General features: G+C 47.6%; 5 protein-coding genes across 5 annotated transcripts, besides 6 other annotated features; all 5 read left to right on the top strand.

Moving 5' to 3' along the window:
* Positions 1-16,968: part of a sequence feature (sequence corresponds to BAC RPCI93-29O4) that runs on past both edges of the window.
* Tb927.8.1170 (hypothetical protein, conserved) lies at positions 793-1,788 on the top strand (the record flags this gene model as incomplete). Its single annotated transcript, XM_841861.1, has 1 exon — positions 793-1,788. One exon carries the CDS (start codon positions 793-795, stop codon positions 1,786-1,788), a length of 996 nt encoding a protein of 331 aa, XP_846954.1.
* On the top strand, positions 2,441-5,749 carry Tb927.8.1160 (vacuolar-type Ca2+-ATPase, putative; the record flags this gene model as incomplete). Its single annotated transcript, XM_841860.1, has 1 exon — positions 2,441-5,749. The coding sequence occupies one exon, from the start codon at positions 2,441-2,443 to the stop codon at positions 5,747-5,749; it is 3,309 nt and encodes a 1,102-aa protein (XP_846953.1).
* Positions 5,764-5,821: a sequence feature (C-rich).
* On the top strand, positions 6,726-7,754 carry Tb927.8.1150 (hypothetical protein, conserved; the record flags this gene model as incomplete). The annotated part of the gene is made up of 1 exon (XM_841859.1): positions 6,726-7,754. The coding sequence occupies one exon, from the start codon at positions 6,726-6,728 to the stop codon at positions 7,752-7,754; it is 1,029 nt and encodes a 342-aa protein (XP_846952.1).
* Positions 8,123-8,143: a sequence feature (AT_rich).
* Positions 8,848-8,895: a sequence feature (A-rich).
* Tb927.8.1140 (hypothetical protein, conserved) lies at positions 8,992-10,047 on the top strand (the record flags this gene model as incomplete). The annotated part of the gene is made up of 1 exon (XM_841858.1): positions 8,992-10,047. The coding sequence occupies one exon, from the start codon at positions 8,992-8,994 to the stop codon at positions 10,045-10,047; it is 1,056 nt and encodes a 351-aa protein (XP_846951.1).
* Tb927.8.1130 (hypothetical protein, conserved) lies at positions 11,132-15,424 on the top strand (the record flags this gene model as incomplete). The annotated part of the gene is made up of 1 exon (XM_841857.1): positions 11,132-15,424. The coding sequence occupies one exon, from the start codon at positions 11,132-11,134 to the stop codon at positions 15,422-15,424; it is 4,293 nt and encodes a 1,430-aa protein (XP_846950.1).
* Positions 16,267-16,288: a sequence feature (AT_rich).
* Positions 16,800-16,946: a sequence feature (T-rich).

Genomic DNA, 16,968 nt, shown 5'->3' with positions numbered 1-16,968 from the left:
ACATCGAGGAGGGGCAACAGAGAATATCAAAAAGAAAATGATACAAAAAATGTGTACGACACCGTTCATTTTTCTCTTCTCTCTTTTCATTGGCTTTCTTTTTCCCTTTTTTAGGAGAAAAGAAGTTATTTTTCGCTATTTTACTTTTTGCATACATAATATGTTATGTATCATACGCTCCTAATGGGCTTCGCACTTACATATTCTTCTGCGTACTCCTCTTTTTAAATTGAAGGGGCTGCGTAGCGACTGTTTTAGCTTCCGCTCACTCGTCCCATTTTATACGTTTTCTGTTTTTTTTCTGTTCACAGCAACCAGCGTTTTCATCTTCTTGTGTAAATCTTAAATGTCCTAACACTATCCCCCCTCTTGTCATCATTTTACTATTCTTTTTAGGTTTGATGGTTGGTGTTTGATGCTTTATTTTCTTACCCTCCGGAGGGGTGAAGGAAAGGGCACAGGACACGTTAAGGTATGCCATTATCGAAACCTCCGGGAAGCTTCGGGAGCGGAAAATGTTTACGGAGTATTATAAATTGATCAAGATTTATCAGAGATTCGTGTGCTGGTGTATGGGTCCACCGTCGTAGTTGTGCATGCCGCAGCTTCTCTTCTGTCTTGCTCATTGTTACAAATTTCCTTTCATCCTATTCTTCTTGTCAATTTCAATGTTGCTATTATCTGCCGTCGCCCCATGTGGACACAAACTGCTTCATTGGCTTCCAGGTTTTAAGGTATTAAAATAAGCACCGATAGGGTCCATCGCTTCACGTTTGAGCCGCTTGCTCGAAAATGTTTCACGGTTTTCCGCAGGTTCAGGTCGTTTCCGACGACGCCCCCACTGGCGAATCGATATTCGCGAAGGATAGTGATTCTCACGTGGAACTGCCGCCAGCGAAGAAAGTTCGCATATCATTTCCCGCCCTCACACATCTCGGCAGCTTCTCGCAGGATGCCACGTGCCACAGTGCCGTCGGCGGACGTCTTTGTGGAGTTCAACAAGGGGATACGATTCTCATCACGAGTGTTCTTCCCAGCCTGGGAGCTTCTGGTGACGCAGAGGATGAGCGGGATGACACGGCCGAGAGTAAACAGCAGCAGAAGATGTACGAGAAAGTAAAGGAGATGCTGCGTAAGGAGTGCCTAGACAGTTATAGCGTAGGTTACTTCATTGTTTCCAGTGCTTGTGTGAATGATCCCTACTCGGTTGTGACAGCTGATCGGTTGGCGAACTTGGCAATTGACGGTCACCCAAGTGTGCTTCTTGTCTACGACCCCTTCCGTACCGGCCTAATGGGTAAGTTGTACCTTCGTGCGTTCGTGCCGACGGATGCATTTCTCGACTTTTCCAGAAAGAACAAAAAAACCAAAAAGACTGACAAGAAGAGTGGGATGCAGGAAGAAGCACGGCTTCTGCGTGCGTGTTCGGTCCCCAAGCAAGGTGTGCTTCGCGAGGTGAAGGTGGAGGTGGAGGTGGATGCTTATCAACTTTTTTGCCTAAACGGCATTGATATCGCACCGTTGCCAAGCAACAGTACAGTACATCACTCTGATTCTATGGCTGATTACAAGGTTGCCCTCCTTGAGTCTGTACAGCGAAACTTAAGTGATTTGGAGGGCAAACTCAGTCGGGAAACTTCCAGAAACCAGCGAGATGAAAACAATGTACCCCCCGCACGTGGAGTGGACACAATGTTGGCACTGGTGCAACTTAGGGAACAGGCTCAGCATCTAGAGGCTCTGTGCGATGGTACCCTTCTCATTTCATCACTCCTACGTGACCTGTAGGTATGTACCTGAGAAGCAACTCTACAGTGAACAGCCTGTGGTCATTGGTGATAAATGAAAGCGAAGGGGAGCAATAACAACAACCAAATATTACCAAGTAATGCGGAAGTGCATAACTGCTTCTTCATGAGGATGAAGCAGCCGGACTGAAAGTAAGCGTAAGAGAAATTGTTGTGTGAAGTAAGAAACAGGATAAGGTTAATGGTTTCATGGTGTGCCTGTGAACCGGCAGTTCGCATACGTCTGTGCAAGGGGCCCCACTTCACCCTTCTGTACTTTCGGTGACGCGCAGGTAATATTAACGGAAGAGGCCGATTAGGGAATATTAGGTGTAGAAAGGGAGGGGGAAGACCAGTGGATGCTTTTGTGTTCACCTTTCTTTCCTTACGTGACTCAAAAGTCATGTTCAATTAACCACTTAGGAACACTTCTGTCACTCCCTTTCCCTGTCTCTTTCTTTCCCTTCATTGACTTGTAACAATTATATCAAATGCAATTTTGAAAAATAATGAGAATAACGTTAGGTGTCATTTGCGATACAGGTAGGTGATATTTCTGGATTGTTGTTGAGTGGCCCAAAGCGAGTACAGGATAAAGTAACGTTTGGTTGCGCGAAGTGTGACCGAGTGGGAGGGAAAGTTTTGAGGGAGTGATGATTTCCCCAAAAGACACTTCGAACTACGGTACACTTGCCGGCCGCGGTCGAGAGAGGCAAGCGTTTTTATCCACTGGCCTTACCAGAAGTGATGGGTCCGTTGCAGTGGAGGTGGAGCTCGAAGATCGTATCGGCATAGGGATTAAGGGAGAGCTTCACACCTTGTTCAGTTGCGTCGGTGACGCTAAGCCCCTATACGAGGAACTTGGCGGCGTTGAGGGTATTGCCGAACGACTTGGCACGAGTATAACAGATGGCATCGACTCTTTTTCTGTAGAGAATCGGCGTGCTGTGTATGGGAGGAATGAGCTTCCTGAGGAGGCTCCGCTGACATTCTGGAAGATTTTTAAAGCTGCATGGAGTGACCGCATGATCATACTTTTGACCCTTGCCGCATGTGTGTCGCTTATCCTCGGGTTAACTGTGCCGGAACCCGGACACGAGAAGGTTGACTATAAGACAGGTTGGATAGAGGGCACCGCCATTCTTATGGCCGTGATTGCAGTAACCTCAGCATCGTCTATTCAGGATTACCGCAAGGAGTTGAAATTCCGTGCTCTTGTGGAGGAGAACTCTGCTCAGCCAATCTCCGTCATTCGTGATGGTCACAAGGTTACGGTGGATGTGACAGAAATTGTTGTGGGTGATCTTGTGTCCTTGTCACCGGGTCTTGTTATCCCTGTAGATGGTTTATACGTACGTGGTTTGAGTGTTGTTGTTGATGAGTCGAGTGTGACTGGCGAGAATGATCTGAAAAAGAAAGGCGCCGAACATCCAATCTTACTTTCTGGGACTGTTGTGAGTACGGCTGAGGATGCTTACATTCTTGCGTGCGCCGTCGGTGAGTCTTCTTTTGGTGGAAAGCTGCTAATGGAATCTCGTCTCGACGGTGAACCGAGGGCGACTCCCTTGCAGGAGCGATTGGACGAATTAGCTGGGTTTATTGGTCGGATAGGAATTGGAGCGGCAGTGATACTTATGTCTCTGCTTTCTTTGTTTTACATCCTTCTCGTTCTTCGTGGTAAAGAAGAGTTACGCGCAAAAAAGTTTCTTGATATTTTTTTACTTTGTGTGACGATTGTTGTCGTCGCAGTGCCAGAGGGCTTGCCGTTGGCGGTGACGATTGCTCTTGCGTACTCACAGAGCCAGATGCAGAAGGACAATAATCAGGTGAGGCGTTTGTGTGCTTGTGAGACAATGGGCAATGCAACACAGATTTGTAGTGATAAAACTGGGACGCTGACTCAGAATCGTATGACTGTGGTACAAGGTTACATTGGGATGCGGCGGTTCCGTGTCTCGAATCCCGGAGATCCCTCGTCCACGGTTAATCTGGAGGGTGTGTCTAGTGATGCACAGTCGTTACTAATGCTTGGTCTTGCACTGAATAGTTCGAGTGAGAAGGAGCTTTTACCAGGTAATGTGGGAGCTGAGTCTGACTTACTGTCTCGATGGACGTGGCGTACCGACAAGGGCAACAAAACTGACCAAGCGATATTGGATTTTGTGGATCGCGTGTTGATATCGGTACCGGGTAGTTGTAATGACAAGGAGCTTCCACACCAGAAGTTACGCATGACAAACCGCAGCCGTGGCTTTGCCATCTTTCCTTTTACGAGCGAACGGAAGTTTATGACTGCTGTGGTTGCAGGTGCGGATGGAGTTGTGATGCAGTACGTGAAAGGGGGCTCTGATCGTGTGCTTGGCATGTGCAACCGATACTTGTCGTCAGAGGGTCGTGAGGAGCCGCTGACGGAGGAGGTAACTGAGATGATCACTGCGCAGATACGGTCAATAGCGGGGGACGCAAATCGCACAATCGGCGTGGCATACGGGCGTATCGGTACGGACGGTGCGGTTCCCGAGGAGGAACCCGAGGGACCATTTGTGTGGCTTGCACTATTAGGCATCCAGGACCCGCTTCGTCCAGAGGTTGTGGATGCTGTGCGAATGTGCCAGCGTGCGGGAGTGACAGTGAGGATGTGTACGGGTGACAATCTCGACACAGCCGTTGCAATTTCTCGGCAATGTGGAATTTACAATCGACTGCGTGGTGATCTTGCGCTCACTGGGAAGGACTTCCGCAACCTTGTGTATGACACTTATGGTGACGAGGCGAACATGGAGAAGTTCTGGCCTGTTCTTGACCGGATGATGGTGATGGGGCGTTCGCAGCCTCTGGACAAGCAACTGCTCGTACTGATGCTGATGCTCCGTGGTGAGGTCGTTGCTGTGACTGGTGATGGGACAAATGACGCCCCTGCGCTGCGTCTTGCAAATGTGGGTTTTGTGATGCGCAGTGGCACGGATATAGCGGTGAAGTCCGGTGATATTGTGCTTTTAGACGACAACTTCCGTTCTGTCCAGCGTGCCGTTGTTTGGGGACGGACTGTGAATGACAACATCCGCAAGTTCCTGCAGTTACAACTTTCTATTAATATTGCTTCTATTGTTGTTGTTTTTGTTGGTTCTTTTTTGTCTGCTCATGATATGTCACCGTTAACGACTGTACAGCTGTTATGGGTAAATCTTCTTATGGACACACTTGCGGCCCTCGCTCTCGCAACGGAGCAACCGACAGAGGATTGCTTAAATCGTGGTCCGTCTTCCCCCCGAGCTCCCCTTGTCTCACGTCGAATGTGGTTGACAATACTGACTGCTACTGTAGTTCAGGTTGTTAGCGTTCTTTTATTAACCCAATATGGTGGTAAGTGGTTAAAGGCGAAGGGGAAGGAACTTCCAACTGTTGTTTTTAACGTTTTTATTTTCTTTACCATATTTAATATGTTTAATGCCCGCAAAGTGTATGATGAAGTTAATGTATTTGAAGGGCTTTTTATTCGTTCAAAGTCATTTTTGGTTATCGTGGTTTGTTGTGTGGGTTTTCAGGTTTTGGCCGTGGAGGTCTTAAAAGAGTTTATGTCGTGTGTACCGTTGAGAGCAGAACAGTGGATTGCATCGATTCTGATTGCATCGCTGACACTTGTATTTGTTTCTGTTTCCCGCCTGATTCCGGTGTCGGAACCCTCATTTGAAAAGGGTGCTGAACTGGAGGACATGGAACCGGGGGCGCGTCGCATTGCCGTGAAGTTAGCTGAGGATGTTGAGCATCATTCTTCTGCTTCGAATAATGTGGGAAGTTATATGCGTTTTGGACAGCGCCTGGTGGCGAGGGCACAATGGCAGAGGGTGAGAGAACATGTAACAATGCGGGGCGTTAGCCAGTTTTGGTGGTCGAGGCATAGTCATCCTCGGGAGCGAGGATGGAGACGTATGAGCGCTTGGTGCGAGGAACGTATTAGATGATGTAGGAAATGTTTGAGAAGAGAAGAGAAGAGAGTGAGGAGGGAGTGTAGGGATGCGGAGGGGAGGGGGGGGTTGATAATTCATATACGTGGTTGCAAACGAAACCTGCGTGTGATGGAGGTTTTTTTTTTCGGTTGCACGGAGGCATGAAAGAAGGGAATTTGCACTTACGTAAATGTGTGAGCACTTTGGTATTTGATGTAAGTGTTATGCAGTGGGTAGGTGCGGGGTGAGTATTGGTTCATATAGTTTTTCTGTTTCCTTTACCCTTTGGGGACTCTGCATGCTATAATGATAATGTGAGTAAAACTTTTGACCAATTTTTGTTTTCCTACAACTCTCGTTCTGTTGTTGATTGTGGACTTTAGTGATCATGGACCCTGTGAACCTGCGACATGTTCCTTTACTGTTACCCTTGTTCCTTGCTAGTATTAAAAATACTTTTGTTGTGCCTTTGCATTCTTGGGAAACACCATTCTTTGTATCACTTTTGTCGACTTCTCATGTGCCGTTGACCCGCACTGAAAGGAAGGGTTGCCTTTTCCTACATTTTCCGCCGTGGGGTTTTCTTGTGGCATTTAGACGGTTGCGGGACACATCTTTTAACTCAATCCTTTCCTTTCTTTTCCTTCCCTCACCATCGCCGCGACCTTCATGCATGAAAGCATGTGAGGACAACATTGGCGCACGTGTGTAGGGGTCAGCGGTTCGGCGGTGTATACACGGTCGCTTCAGACCATTAAGAGAGATATGGTTAGAGACAGTGCGTATGCTACCAATTTTCTCTAAACCTGCTACTTTTATTCGTCCCAACAACAACTCCTTCTTCTTAAATTAGGTTGTAGCGTTTCCACTGACAAAGTAAGCAGGTGGAAGAGCAAGATTTTTTTCGCTTAAATATACGGGGTGCCACAGGAGCAGGGCCGGGCACTGTTCCTTCGTTACGTTGGTGACCTACGTGTTTTACTTCTATATTATGTCCTCGGTTCTTACGCGGTCCTTTTCGAGTTGCGCTGGCAAGTTGGAGGAGACGAGAGAGTTGATCAAGCGCGACCTTGAAACCGCCAGGAAGCACCGAATTGAACTTAGGAAAACAATCGATGATGACCTCAAGAGAGTGGAAAAGGAAAGGGCGGAACTGCTCGGTATCGTGGAGGAGCAGGAGGCAAAAATCAATAGGTCTGTACGAGAGTTTGAAGAAGTTCGGTCGCGCAGAGAGTGGCTAAAGAAAGAACACGACGAGGCTGTTAAACGGTACGTGAAAATGAGCGACACGGTAACTTTCATCAAAGAGGGAGATAAACGACTACAAGACCGGACGGACTTTGAGGCTGTGTTAGAAGAAGAGAACACTACGTGGGCAGACCGTGAGCGGCAACTCATTGCTTCCGTTTCAACTCATAACACTACTCTGAAGCAGGCGAGAAAGGAGCGCCGGAAGGAGGTAGAAACGCTAGAAACGGAGCTGGCAGAGATGACGAAGAAGTTGGAGCAGGAACGGATTGCGCGCCGGGAGGATTTACAACAGGAATCGCAGGGTCTCCTAAGGAGCCGTCGGGGGACGCCACAACCCCCTTCGCAACGCCCAACCGTAGCGGCGGTCCACACACAGGCTTTCGAACCGTTGGAAGCAAACCGGAAGGAGCAACAGTTTATCGCCATTAACAAGTCATCGTGTCTCCCGACGCGGCAGATCCGTTCGTGTTTTAAGAACAACAACTCCACAGGGGGGAATCGCTTTTCCAATGAATTAGAGACCGGTAGAAACACTGTGGCCAACCGCCGCCGTAGCACCAATGGCAGCGGATCCACAGGACAGGGTGTGTCACAACATTTCCATTCCGCTCCCGTATCGCGGGCGACATCACAGTCCTTAGTAAGTGGGGACTCAGAGAACATTGTCAAAATCCGGGGCGCAGCCTCTCAGAGGGCGTTTTCGTACGCAGATACCAAAAGGGTGGCGGGGAGGAAGCATGAGTTGCTTCGAGACTCCACGAACATCTGAACCTTCTCGCCGGCATTTCAGATTATCGAACGGCAGCTACTGTTTTGTCTACATGCTACATTTTCTTGGGGACACGGCACTTAGAGATGAGATGACCACACATTATTATTTTTTTTCACCGCTCCCTCCCTCCTTCCCCCCCTTTTTTCAAACTTAGATTGGAGGGAGCGTACATTTTGTGTGCCTTCTTTTACACCCCGCCCTTCTTCCATTTTAACTGTTTATCGTTGCTTTCAACTCGGTGGCGTGACGGCGCGGATTGTCCGGCAGTGACAGATGTGTCTGTGGGGATGGTCCTTCGTCACGGGGGTGCATTTACGGGCATGCTTTTTTTTTTTTATACACTTCTCTTTCTAGATCCTTTCTTGTTTTTTTATTTTTTATATTTTGGTGATTACCGAATTGTGTGTGTGTGTGTGTTTAAGTGTTAGCGGTTCATACTCCACTCATGCAAAGACGGGCATGTACTCCCGCCATCCTGTCACTCACGCGACACAACAAAGGAGGTAAAACATCTTCACCGTCCCGAGCATTTTCTCTCGGGTAAACAGTGCATATATTTGCTTTGGAGTGGAAGGTTTTAGAATTGGGAACCGGGATGGGACGTGGACGTATGTGGGGAAGGTTTTCGCCCCCTTTTTTTTAATTTTCTTTAAAAAAGGGGGAAATAACATTTTTTTTTTTTTGATCCCCCCTCCCTACCAAATTCCTGGCGTTGGTGGATGAGTGATAAGACATGAGGAGTGGAGAGAAGGGTACTAAAGTTAAATTAGATTGGAAGGGAGTAAATTACAGGAAAAAGGAGCGGTAGTATCAATAAGAAATGTTAGAGAAGGGGGACACGGGGTTGAAGTGTGGTGCGATAGTTGTTTCCAAAAGTGGAAGGGAGGAAGGTATGGGTTATGTTCTATATTCCGTTTGTTTCCCCTATTCGTTCATTTCTTTCCATTCTGCTTTTTTCAGTTCATGATAAGGGACTGTTCTGCGTTTTTCTGTTGTTACCCGCTGTCTTCATTGCTCGATTCTCTCTCTCTCTCTGAGCGTTGCTCCGTTGTGACGCTTCCTATCGGTGTTGTAGTTAACACCTCTTACCTTTTCTTTTGTTTACTCTTTTTCCTTTTATTTTTCCTTTTTTTTTTTTGCTCATTGGGGATGGAAAGGTGAACATTTGTACAAACCAAGAAAGACCTGAGGGCGAAAAAAAAAAAAGAGAGGTTGACAACGAACAGGGGCATTAATGTTTCTTCGCGTTCGCGGCAATGGCGCCTCGCCAGAGAATTCGCAGGCGCTACTGGTTCATCTGCGGGGCTTTCGCCTTACAAACACACGTCCACCCGCGGTGGACTTCACACTGAGCGGTAAAACCCAACCTATGATTTTCTCTCACTTCCATGTGGGTGTTCAGGTTCCTGATGTTGACAATAATGCGGAGGTGAACGCGCAGTTGTGCAGTGCCGTGTGGAGGGAGATCTGGAACATGTACGACATAGTATATGACGATTTGTGTATCTTTCCTCCGAAGGCAAACGTAACCACCACCTTCTTTTCTTCCAGTTTCAGCGCTGGTAGGCAGTCGGATCAAAACCTGGGCTCGACAGGATATACTCAACTAACATCGCGTACCTCATCTCAGACACCAGTTGTTGTTACACATTACTTCCCACCCGAACTAATTCAGTTCCGACTCTCGAAGGACGTGAATTTTGGGGAGGTGGTTGTGTTAGACGTCTCGTACATTCTGCTGGAGGAAGCAGCCACCAAGATTGCTGTTGAGGTGGCGTGGCTGGCCGCCTATGCCTCGCTTCGTGGGGTGTTTAACCGAATAAAACATGTGGTAGTGCGGTTGCCGTATGATTGTATCGTTGGCTGCGAGAAAAAGAACCCCATCGTGCAGGAGGGTTTGGACTTTTTAGCTGAACATCTCACTCTCTGTGCACGTGACTTTGTGAAGAGTGGCTCCTCGTGCGCTGTTGATGTGCACTTTGTCGGTTCAACTGCTGCCGAGCTTGTGTCTACGCTAAGGCGCCTCAGCGATACCTCGTCTGTGGGAAGCGGCTCCGGCCCCCAGTTGACGGCGCCACCAGTTGTTTTTGTAGGAGATCATCACCAGAAGGGGAAACCGATGGAGGATGTGCAGATCATTTCGTCATCTCTGGGGATTGGGCTGGGATTGGAGCTAGTGCCACTAAAGGGATTCATTAGTGGTGAGGATGTTAAGTGGGATGAGGCAACATCGAGGGAGAATCAGGTGCTTAACTTCTGCCCGTGTTGCGGACACTGTGGTGGGCACTAAAGCTACATATTCGCATTTCTTGTGCCAAAAAAACACACACACATATATATATTATTGGTGATGACGCCTCGTATCCCCTTGAAGAACTGTACATAATGTATTGACAGTTCGTGAGGTCACTTAAATGCGCGAGTAACGGTTGCATTCCTTTTCGGTGCTTGGTTTGTCTCGCTTCTCACTATTTTATCCATGTGTACTGTGGATCACCTTCCGTTTTTGTTTATCACCCATCACTTGTTACCTTTCTGTTTTTCACGTTTTCGTTGAATCGCTTCCGTGCTACTATTTGCCTCTCTGAATTTCTTGTTGTTTCGCTCCCTTTTATAACCGCCGCGTGGCTGTCGCATTCCTTGTGTGTCGTTACGTGTACTTTTTATCTTTTCATACTTGTTTCCTTGTTCATTTTCCCCCACCTGTTTGCCTCAACAATTTTCTAAAAGTACTCGTAGCGGTGTGGTGATTTCTTTCGACTGTCCTTGTAGGTTAAACGGCTCATATCTTTCCGTTTGGTTGAGTATTCCGCTGTCATCATTGTCGTCGCGTCTTTCTGGGCGCAATTTTAACAAATAAATAAGGGACATCTGAAGGGATACCTTCGACATCGCCCTTGGTGAGTGTGGCGCCTTCTTTTTATCTTTTCTTGTCTTGTATGATCCGTGGGGCAGGGGGAGAAAGGGCATTTGTGAAGCACTGAAGTGAAGGTGACTAAACGGAAACATATCTCTTCACGTTACGAGACGTCGGCACACAGAATATTGATACCACTGGAGGGCATCTTTTAGTGCTGCCTTTTGGAGACAATTGGAAGTTGCTAAGGGCGGTGAAGGAACTGCTAGTTGAGTAGAAACAAAAAGGAGCTGGAGGGTGGTGTGCACGTTTCTCCTCCATTTTTTCGCGAGTGACCTAAGAGAGGTGAAATTGGCGCCTTTTACACTTGCATTAAGGAAGATTTAAGTAAATTGACCGTGCTGGGAACCTCAGTCCCTCCTAATTTGTATCGGAGGTGTTGTTGCGATACTTTGAAAGGGAAAGAGGAAGCGATTTAACAGCAGCGGTGAAGCGAAACATTGCTGAGGTGAGGGCGATGAGCCATGAATTCAGTGGCTCTGGTGAAGAATATCTCGCCCGCTTTCGTTTCAATTGGCTCATGGAGGAGTGGACTGAAGAAGTTGCGCGAGTCCGGCCGACAGATCCCTTTTCTTACCTTTTGGGTTTAATCCAGGCGTACAGGGGTGGAGAGGATAATTTTGTAACTTGCAAGAACGACTGGTGTCGGGCTTTTGTCCCACAGTCCCAACGTGGGGCACATTTACTCAAATGCGCCACTGATGTTCAGTTGGTACAGTGCCCAAACTGTCGTTTGCGCATAAAGGAGTCAGACTATCGGCAACATAAGCAGAAGTGCCTGTTGCACCAGTGCGTGTATTGCGGCGAGAGAGTGCCCGCCCGCCTGATTGAGTGTTGCCCAAGTAAGGTCAGAATGAACAATGAAATTAGTAGCAGGGCTCGTTCGAGCCCTAACATTGGTAAAGGCAACAAACATGCTTCAACTGAGGGTGCGGCAACCTCACATCATGAGAAACTGTGGGATGAGCCCCCTCTGGCACCGTTTTCAAAATTCTCGCGGATCAAGTTGGATTTTCCTGAGCGAAATAGGAACCCCCTGACACGCCTTCAAAGGATGTGGCGCAGTGCTTCCATCTACGAGCGAATGCTGGACACAGCGTTTAAGCAGGTGTGGAATGGCATTGAGTTCCGCCGCGTTTCCCGAGGACCACCCGAACTCGGTGGCTGCATCTCCACAAGGTCACGGTCTCACTCCCCCAGGCAACGGCCATCCTCTCCCAACACGGCCGAACCGGCGGATTACTCCATAACTATGGAAGAATACGTTGACATCAGCGAGTCGATCCTTTCAGGAGGAGTTGTGTGCTTTAAGATAGCCGTGCGAATATTGACCAATGCCATTGCCATTATGTCCAAGCGCTCGGCTGTGCTGCGCGTGAATATTCCTGATGGTGGTGACGCCGTTGTTGTGGGAGATTTGCATGGACAGTTGAAGGACCTTGCGTTAGTGCTAAACCGTCTCTGCGGCCTTCCTTCACCTAGGAGGTATTATGTCTTCAACGGTGATTATGTTGACCGCGGTTCCAACGGTGTGGGTGTGCTTCTGCACGTTTTACTTTTACAGTGTCTCTTTCCCGATTATGTGTTCATCAATCGTGGCAACCACGAAGACTCTCGTGTGAATGCTGAGTATGGTTTTCAAGCGGAAGTGTTTAGCAAGTACACCTACTGGGAGGCTAAACAACTCCTTGACTTGTTCTCGGCGAGTTACGACGTCATGGCGTGGGCTACTCTTGTGGATGAGGATGTGATTGTGGTGCATGGTGGGGTTCCACGGAACGGCGCTACGGTGGCTGAAATTGAGGCTGTGGGTCGCGTGACGAAGTTTTCGGCTCTGGAGCCGCGAACAGACGGCGAGCGGTTGGCCTCAGAGCTCCTGTGGAATGATCCTGTGGATACTTATCTTTCCCGTAGGATAGGGGTGAGGCATCAAGGTGCGAATTGGCGGAGCAGCGTGCGGGGCGTTGGTGTGGAGTATCTTGAACCCATCACTGAGAATTTTCTGCGGTTAAATAAACTGAAACTCGTTGTCCGTTCCCATCAGATGGTGCAGGCAGGGTTTCAGTTTGTTCATGGGCGTAGTAACTGTACGGTTTTTAGCGCATCAAACTACACTGGTGTTTCCAACAATCGTGGAGCCATCGCAGTGTTGGAAAAGGGTTCTGTGCAGCCGACCTTTCACACATGGTTTTTGCGAGATGCCGAAACGGTGGTGAGGGACGTTGTTATGAGTGATCTGCTGGAGGGACTCACCGACTTTTCACGCGGTGTGGATGCTGAAGAGTCGCCGGTTGGGCAAGACGGCAACGGTTCCGGCGACACCAAAGCCATGGGGGGAGTTTCGAGTGTTAAGGATGGGGAATCTCCCTCACATCATGAGAGTCCACGCGCCAAGACTGTTGATAGTTCCAGAAAGGCTGGCCCAGTCCATTCACCAATTGAGTTGGTGCGGTGCGTGGACGATACAAGGGAGCGGATGCTGGCAAGGGCACGCATGCTTGATGTCCTCGTCGGAATTATCTATAGCAGCCGGTACTCCTTACTTTCCTCATTTGTCAGAGCGGATAGTGGGAAGAATGGCACCATCCACAAGGTCGAATGGTGTGATATCATGCGGAAGGTCCTAAACATGGACATACCGTGGTACTTTCTAGCTCCGTACCTTGTTGGGTCGTCTTATGAAGAGGGATCGCCATATATACGGTATGTGACCTTTCTTCGCAGGTTCAACCCATGCTTCACGTCACTGTTCTCAGCTCGTTTCCAAACGGCGTTGCTGCGTCACGTTTTTCGTGATGTTGACATGCCTGGTGACCTCTTGTCATGCATTACAACGGACCATTTTGCCGAAGAGCAGCCGATCACAGATGATAATGGCAAATTCATCGGGAGCGGAGTAACTCTCTCCCCCAGTGGTTTAATGTTGAATTTGGCTGAAAGAACAGGTGACGGATGTAGGGGAATCCCGAATACAATGGGGGGATCTTCCGTCCTACCGTCGGGCGGATGTTGCGGAGGAGGCAACCAGAGGGATGACTCTTGGCGGAAAATAAGGTTGAGTTTCAACTCTCTGGTTTCAGCGCTCCGCTCCATTTCACGTGCCGGTGGGATGATGGAGGACAACACTATATTCACTCTATTTCAAATCTTTGACAAGGATGCGTGTGGACATGCGGCAGTGGGTGACATCGTTGACGTTGTTGATAGTGTCGGTGTCGAGGATTCTGATGAATCTGTGGTTTTGGACCTCACCGGGTCGTTTGACATCGATTTTTTCCCCCAGAGAGGCTCTGATGAGAAGCCAGCAGCCGGAACAACAGTGTTGTGTGACGAGCCTAGCGGTGTGTCCGCAGACGCTGTCATTCCCATGCCTTCCCCGGTATCCAAAGCAGGAGAGTACTGCGACGATTGGACTCCAGCAAACTCAGCTAGCAGTACAGCGCTAGCTTCTTATACGCCGGCGCATGTCGAAATGGCTGTGGACTCAGATGAGGAATCTTCAACGCACTCGTCATCCGTGTTGTGGAGCCGACAATCCGTAAGTGCCACTATGAGCGACTTGGATTGCATGAGAGTATATCCTGTCTTGCTGCATTTGCACGAGAGGTTTGCCTGTGATACCATCCGATCAACCCTGCAACACTTTAAGGCACTCAACAACACGCACGATGGGAAACTGACATTTGATCAATTTGCCGTTACTTTTAATCACATTGGTCGATGCATGCTGGATCCGCCAACACGTCAAGAGCAGCAAATTATATTTTGTCTAATACGCGACGTGGGGCAACACCTTCTTGGATCGGCGGAGTGTTGTAGTTTGTCAGAGTCCTTGGGGGTGTTGAGCAGGGCATTGTCGAGGGCGTCGTCCCTGAGGTGCCAAGTGGCGTTACTCAAAAGTGTTGTGAACAACATCGGCGTAAAAAATGCTCAAGCAGATTACCTCACGAGAGACCAGTTTGTTACATTCTTCTCTACCGTATCTATTTCGCACGGCGAGCACTCATGCCATTATGACGATCACGTCGCTGAAAGTGGCTGTAAAGAATGGACCACCAACTTCGGAGAGTCTGGCAGTTGCAACAGTGGAGATACTTCTAAAGTGGGCGCGCTAAAACTGTGTCCGTTGTGGTGTTTAGATCAGTGCGTGCCGTCGGAGGACACGGCAGCCGTTGCTACCGCTGTGGGATCTGCTGATGCCGAGACACGAGCTGAGCGACCGTCCGCAGTGCCACCTGTGCAGGCAGATGGGCGGGAGGATGCTTTTGCGCGGCGGGAGGGCAGGAGGCGACGCCGATTACCCCGAACCATGCTCCCTCGGTGTGCAAAACAGGAGCGATTACCAATAAGCTGCGTCGCGCGAAGCCCGCACGCCGCGCCATCACGATTCAATTCAGAACAGCAGTCCCCGCTCCTAAGGTATCGTTCTGAACAGCAGTCACCGTTACCGCGAATCGGTTCTGAACAGCAGTCACCGCTGCACAGACGAGCCCTACGGTCATGTCGCGGGCATCTAAACCGCGATCGCGCGCGACAGCGAACCGGATTCTCGTCCCCCTTAAGCAGTGACCACACCTCCGGGTCGGTACGGGAGGGGTCTCCTTCTCCCATTCCTCCACAAGCTCCGTACGGCGAGATGGTACCAACTTCAGAGTCGCTTGCAGCCAATGCAACGGGGAGATCGACATGCCGGGACAATTTCTCCTTATCTAGTACGCTGCTTGGAGGTGACGGTGACCATTCTGGTTAAACAGTGGGATCACTTACGACGAAATAAACAGCAACTCTACGGTGTGAGTAATTGGATGCGAAGACAGAACTGTTTGTCAGTGCCGTAGAGGGAACAGACAAACGGTCAAAAGTTTATAAATCTGAACGAAAAGAAGAGCTGCGATGTGAGCGACATTTAATAAACAGAGTTGCATACTGATTGCTATTGCCTGCGTTAGAAACAATCATATCAGTACTTTCCAACACTATTACCTTATTTTTTTGTTTTTTCGCCCTTTTGTGGTCTCCTACTCCCTCCTTCAGCACCCGCGCAGGGATGAACGAGTGATCAAGTAATAAATAAAATATGAAGGGCATTGACAATGTTGGAAGCAAAAGGCGGGGTGAAGGGGAACTAAAGTGAAGCGAGGAGGTGCAACGTTGGAGGCAGTTGGTGAACGCAATGGGCAATATTGTGTTATACCAAAGTAAAGTATCGAGGACATATTTATGTCAACTTATTTATATAAGGTACGGTATATTGAAAAAAAAAAAGCGGTCTATTCTCATCTTTTTGTACTTCCATATTATTTTATTTTCCAACTTTATGATTATAACTTAGTTTTTTCCGTTGTTTTTTTTTTATCATCATGTTTAGCTTCTCGCTCCATTCGATCATATGTGAAGTGATCGAAGCAAATGGTTATATCTGTCTTGTTTATATTTAAAACATAAGGTGCGTTAAAATTAATGAAAAAAATGTATAAGATGCAAAGATTTCAATATATGTATATTTGATTTTATGCGTGGTTACGGTTAGGTAGAGTCGTCTACTTTTTTGTTTATTGTTTAAATTACTCACGTTGAAAGCACGAAAGGCAGTATATAAAAAAAATATAAAAAAGAGAGATCAAATGAGATATTTTGAATAACCGATGACAAATATTCAATATCGTTCCTTCATTTGCATCACCTTTTTCTACTTTTTTCAATTAGATATTTGTTTACTTTGTTTTTTCCCCCTTCTTCTTCCTTCCACTGGTTTCGAATATATTACGTGAGTGGTTACGTTGTGTTTGGGTGGCAACTACAATGATATTTCAATGCCGCTTTTTATTGATTTTACTGCTTTTCTAGTCGTCGTTTTAATCATAAAAGTAGTTCCACGATTTATAAAAGGCCATATAACAGTAATAATAATATTGTTTATTACTACTATTATTATATTCATCGTCGCTTATTTCATTCGCTGTTGAGGTGCGTGCAGCTGAGTGCCGTCATTTTTTTTTTTTCGTTTGCCTTTTAAATCAATTTGATGCAAGTGAAGAAAATGCGAATTAACAACTGACGTGCAGACAACCGGGGGGATGGAAAAGGGGGTAACGGTGTGGAATATATTTGATGTTGGACTTCGGAAAAGGAAAAAAAACAGACAGTTATCAAAAAAAAAAAGAAAAAAGAAACAAGCACCCAAACGAAATAAGGTGAAAACGAAAGTGGAAATAAATAAATAAAGCGGTTAGAAGCGAGAAAAATAACAATAATAAATAAATAAAAGCAAATGTGCGAGGGTATGAAGGTGAG

The sequence above is a fragment of the Trypanosoma brucei genome, chromosome 8 (assembly GCF_000002445.2).
Source record: "Trypanosoma brucei brucei TREU927 chromosome 8, complete sequence".
NCBI lineage: Eukaryota > Euglenozoa > Kinetoplastea > Trypanosomatida > Trypanosomatidae > Trypanosoma > Trypanosoma brucei.
Note: the sequence above shows the minus strand (reverse complement) of the source record. Positions and strands in the feature narration are given on the sequence as shown.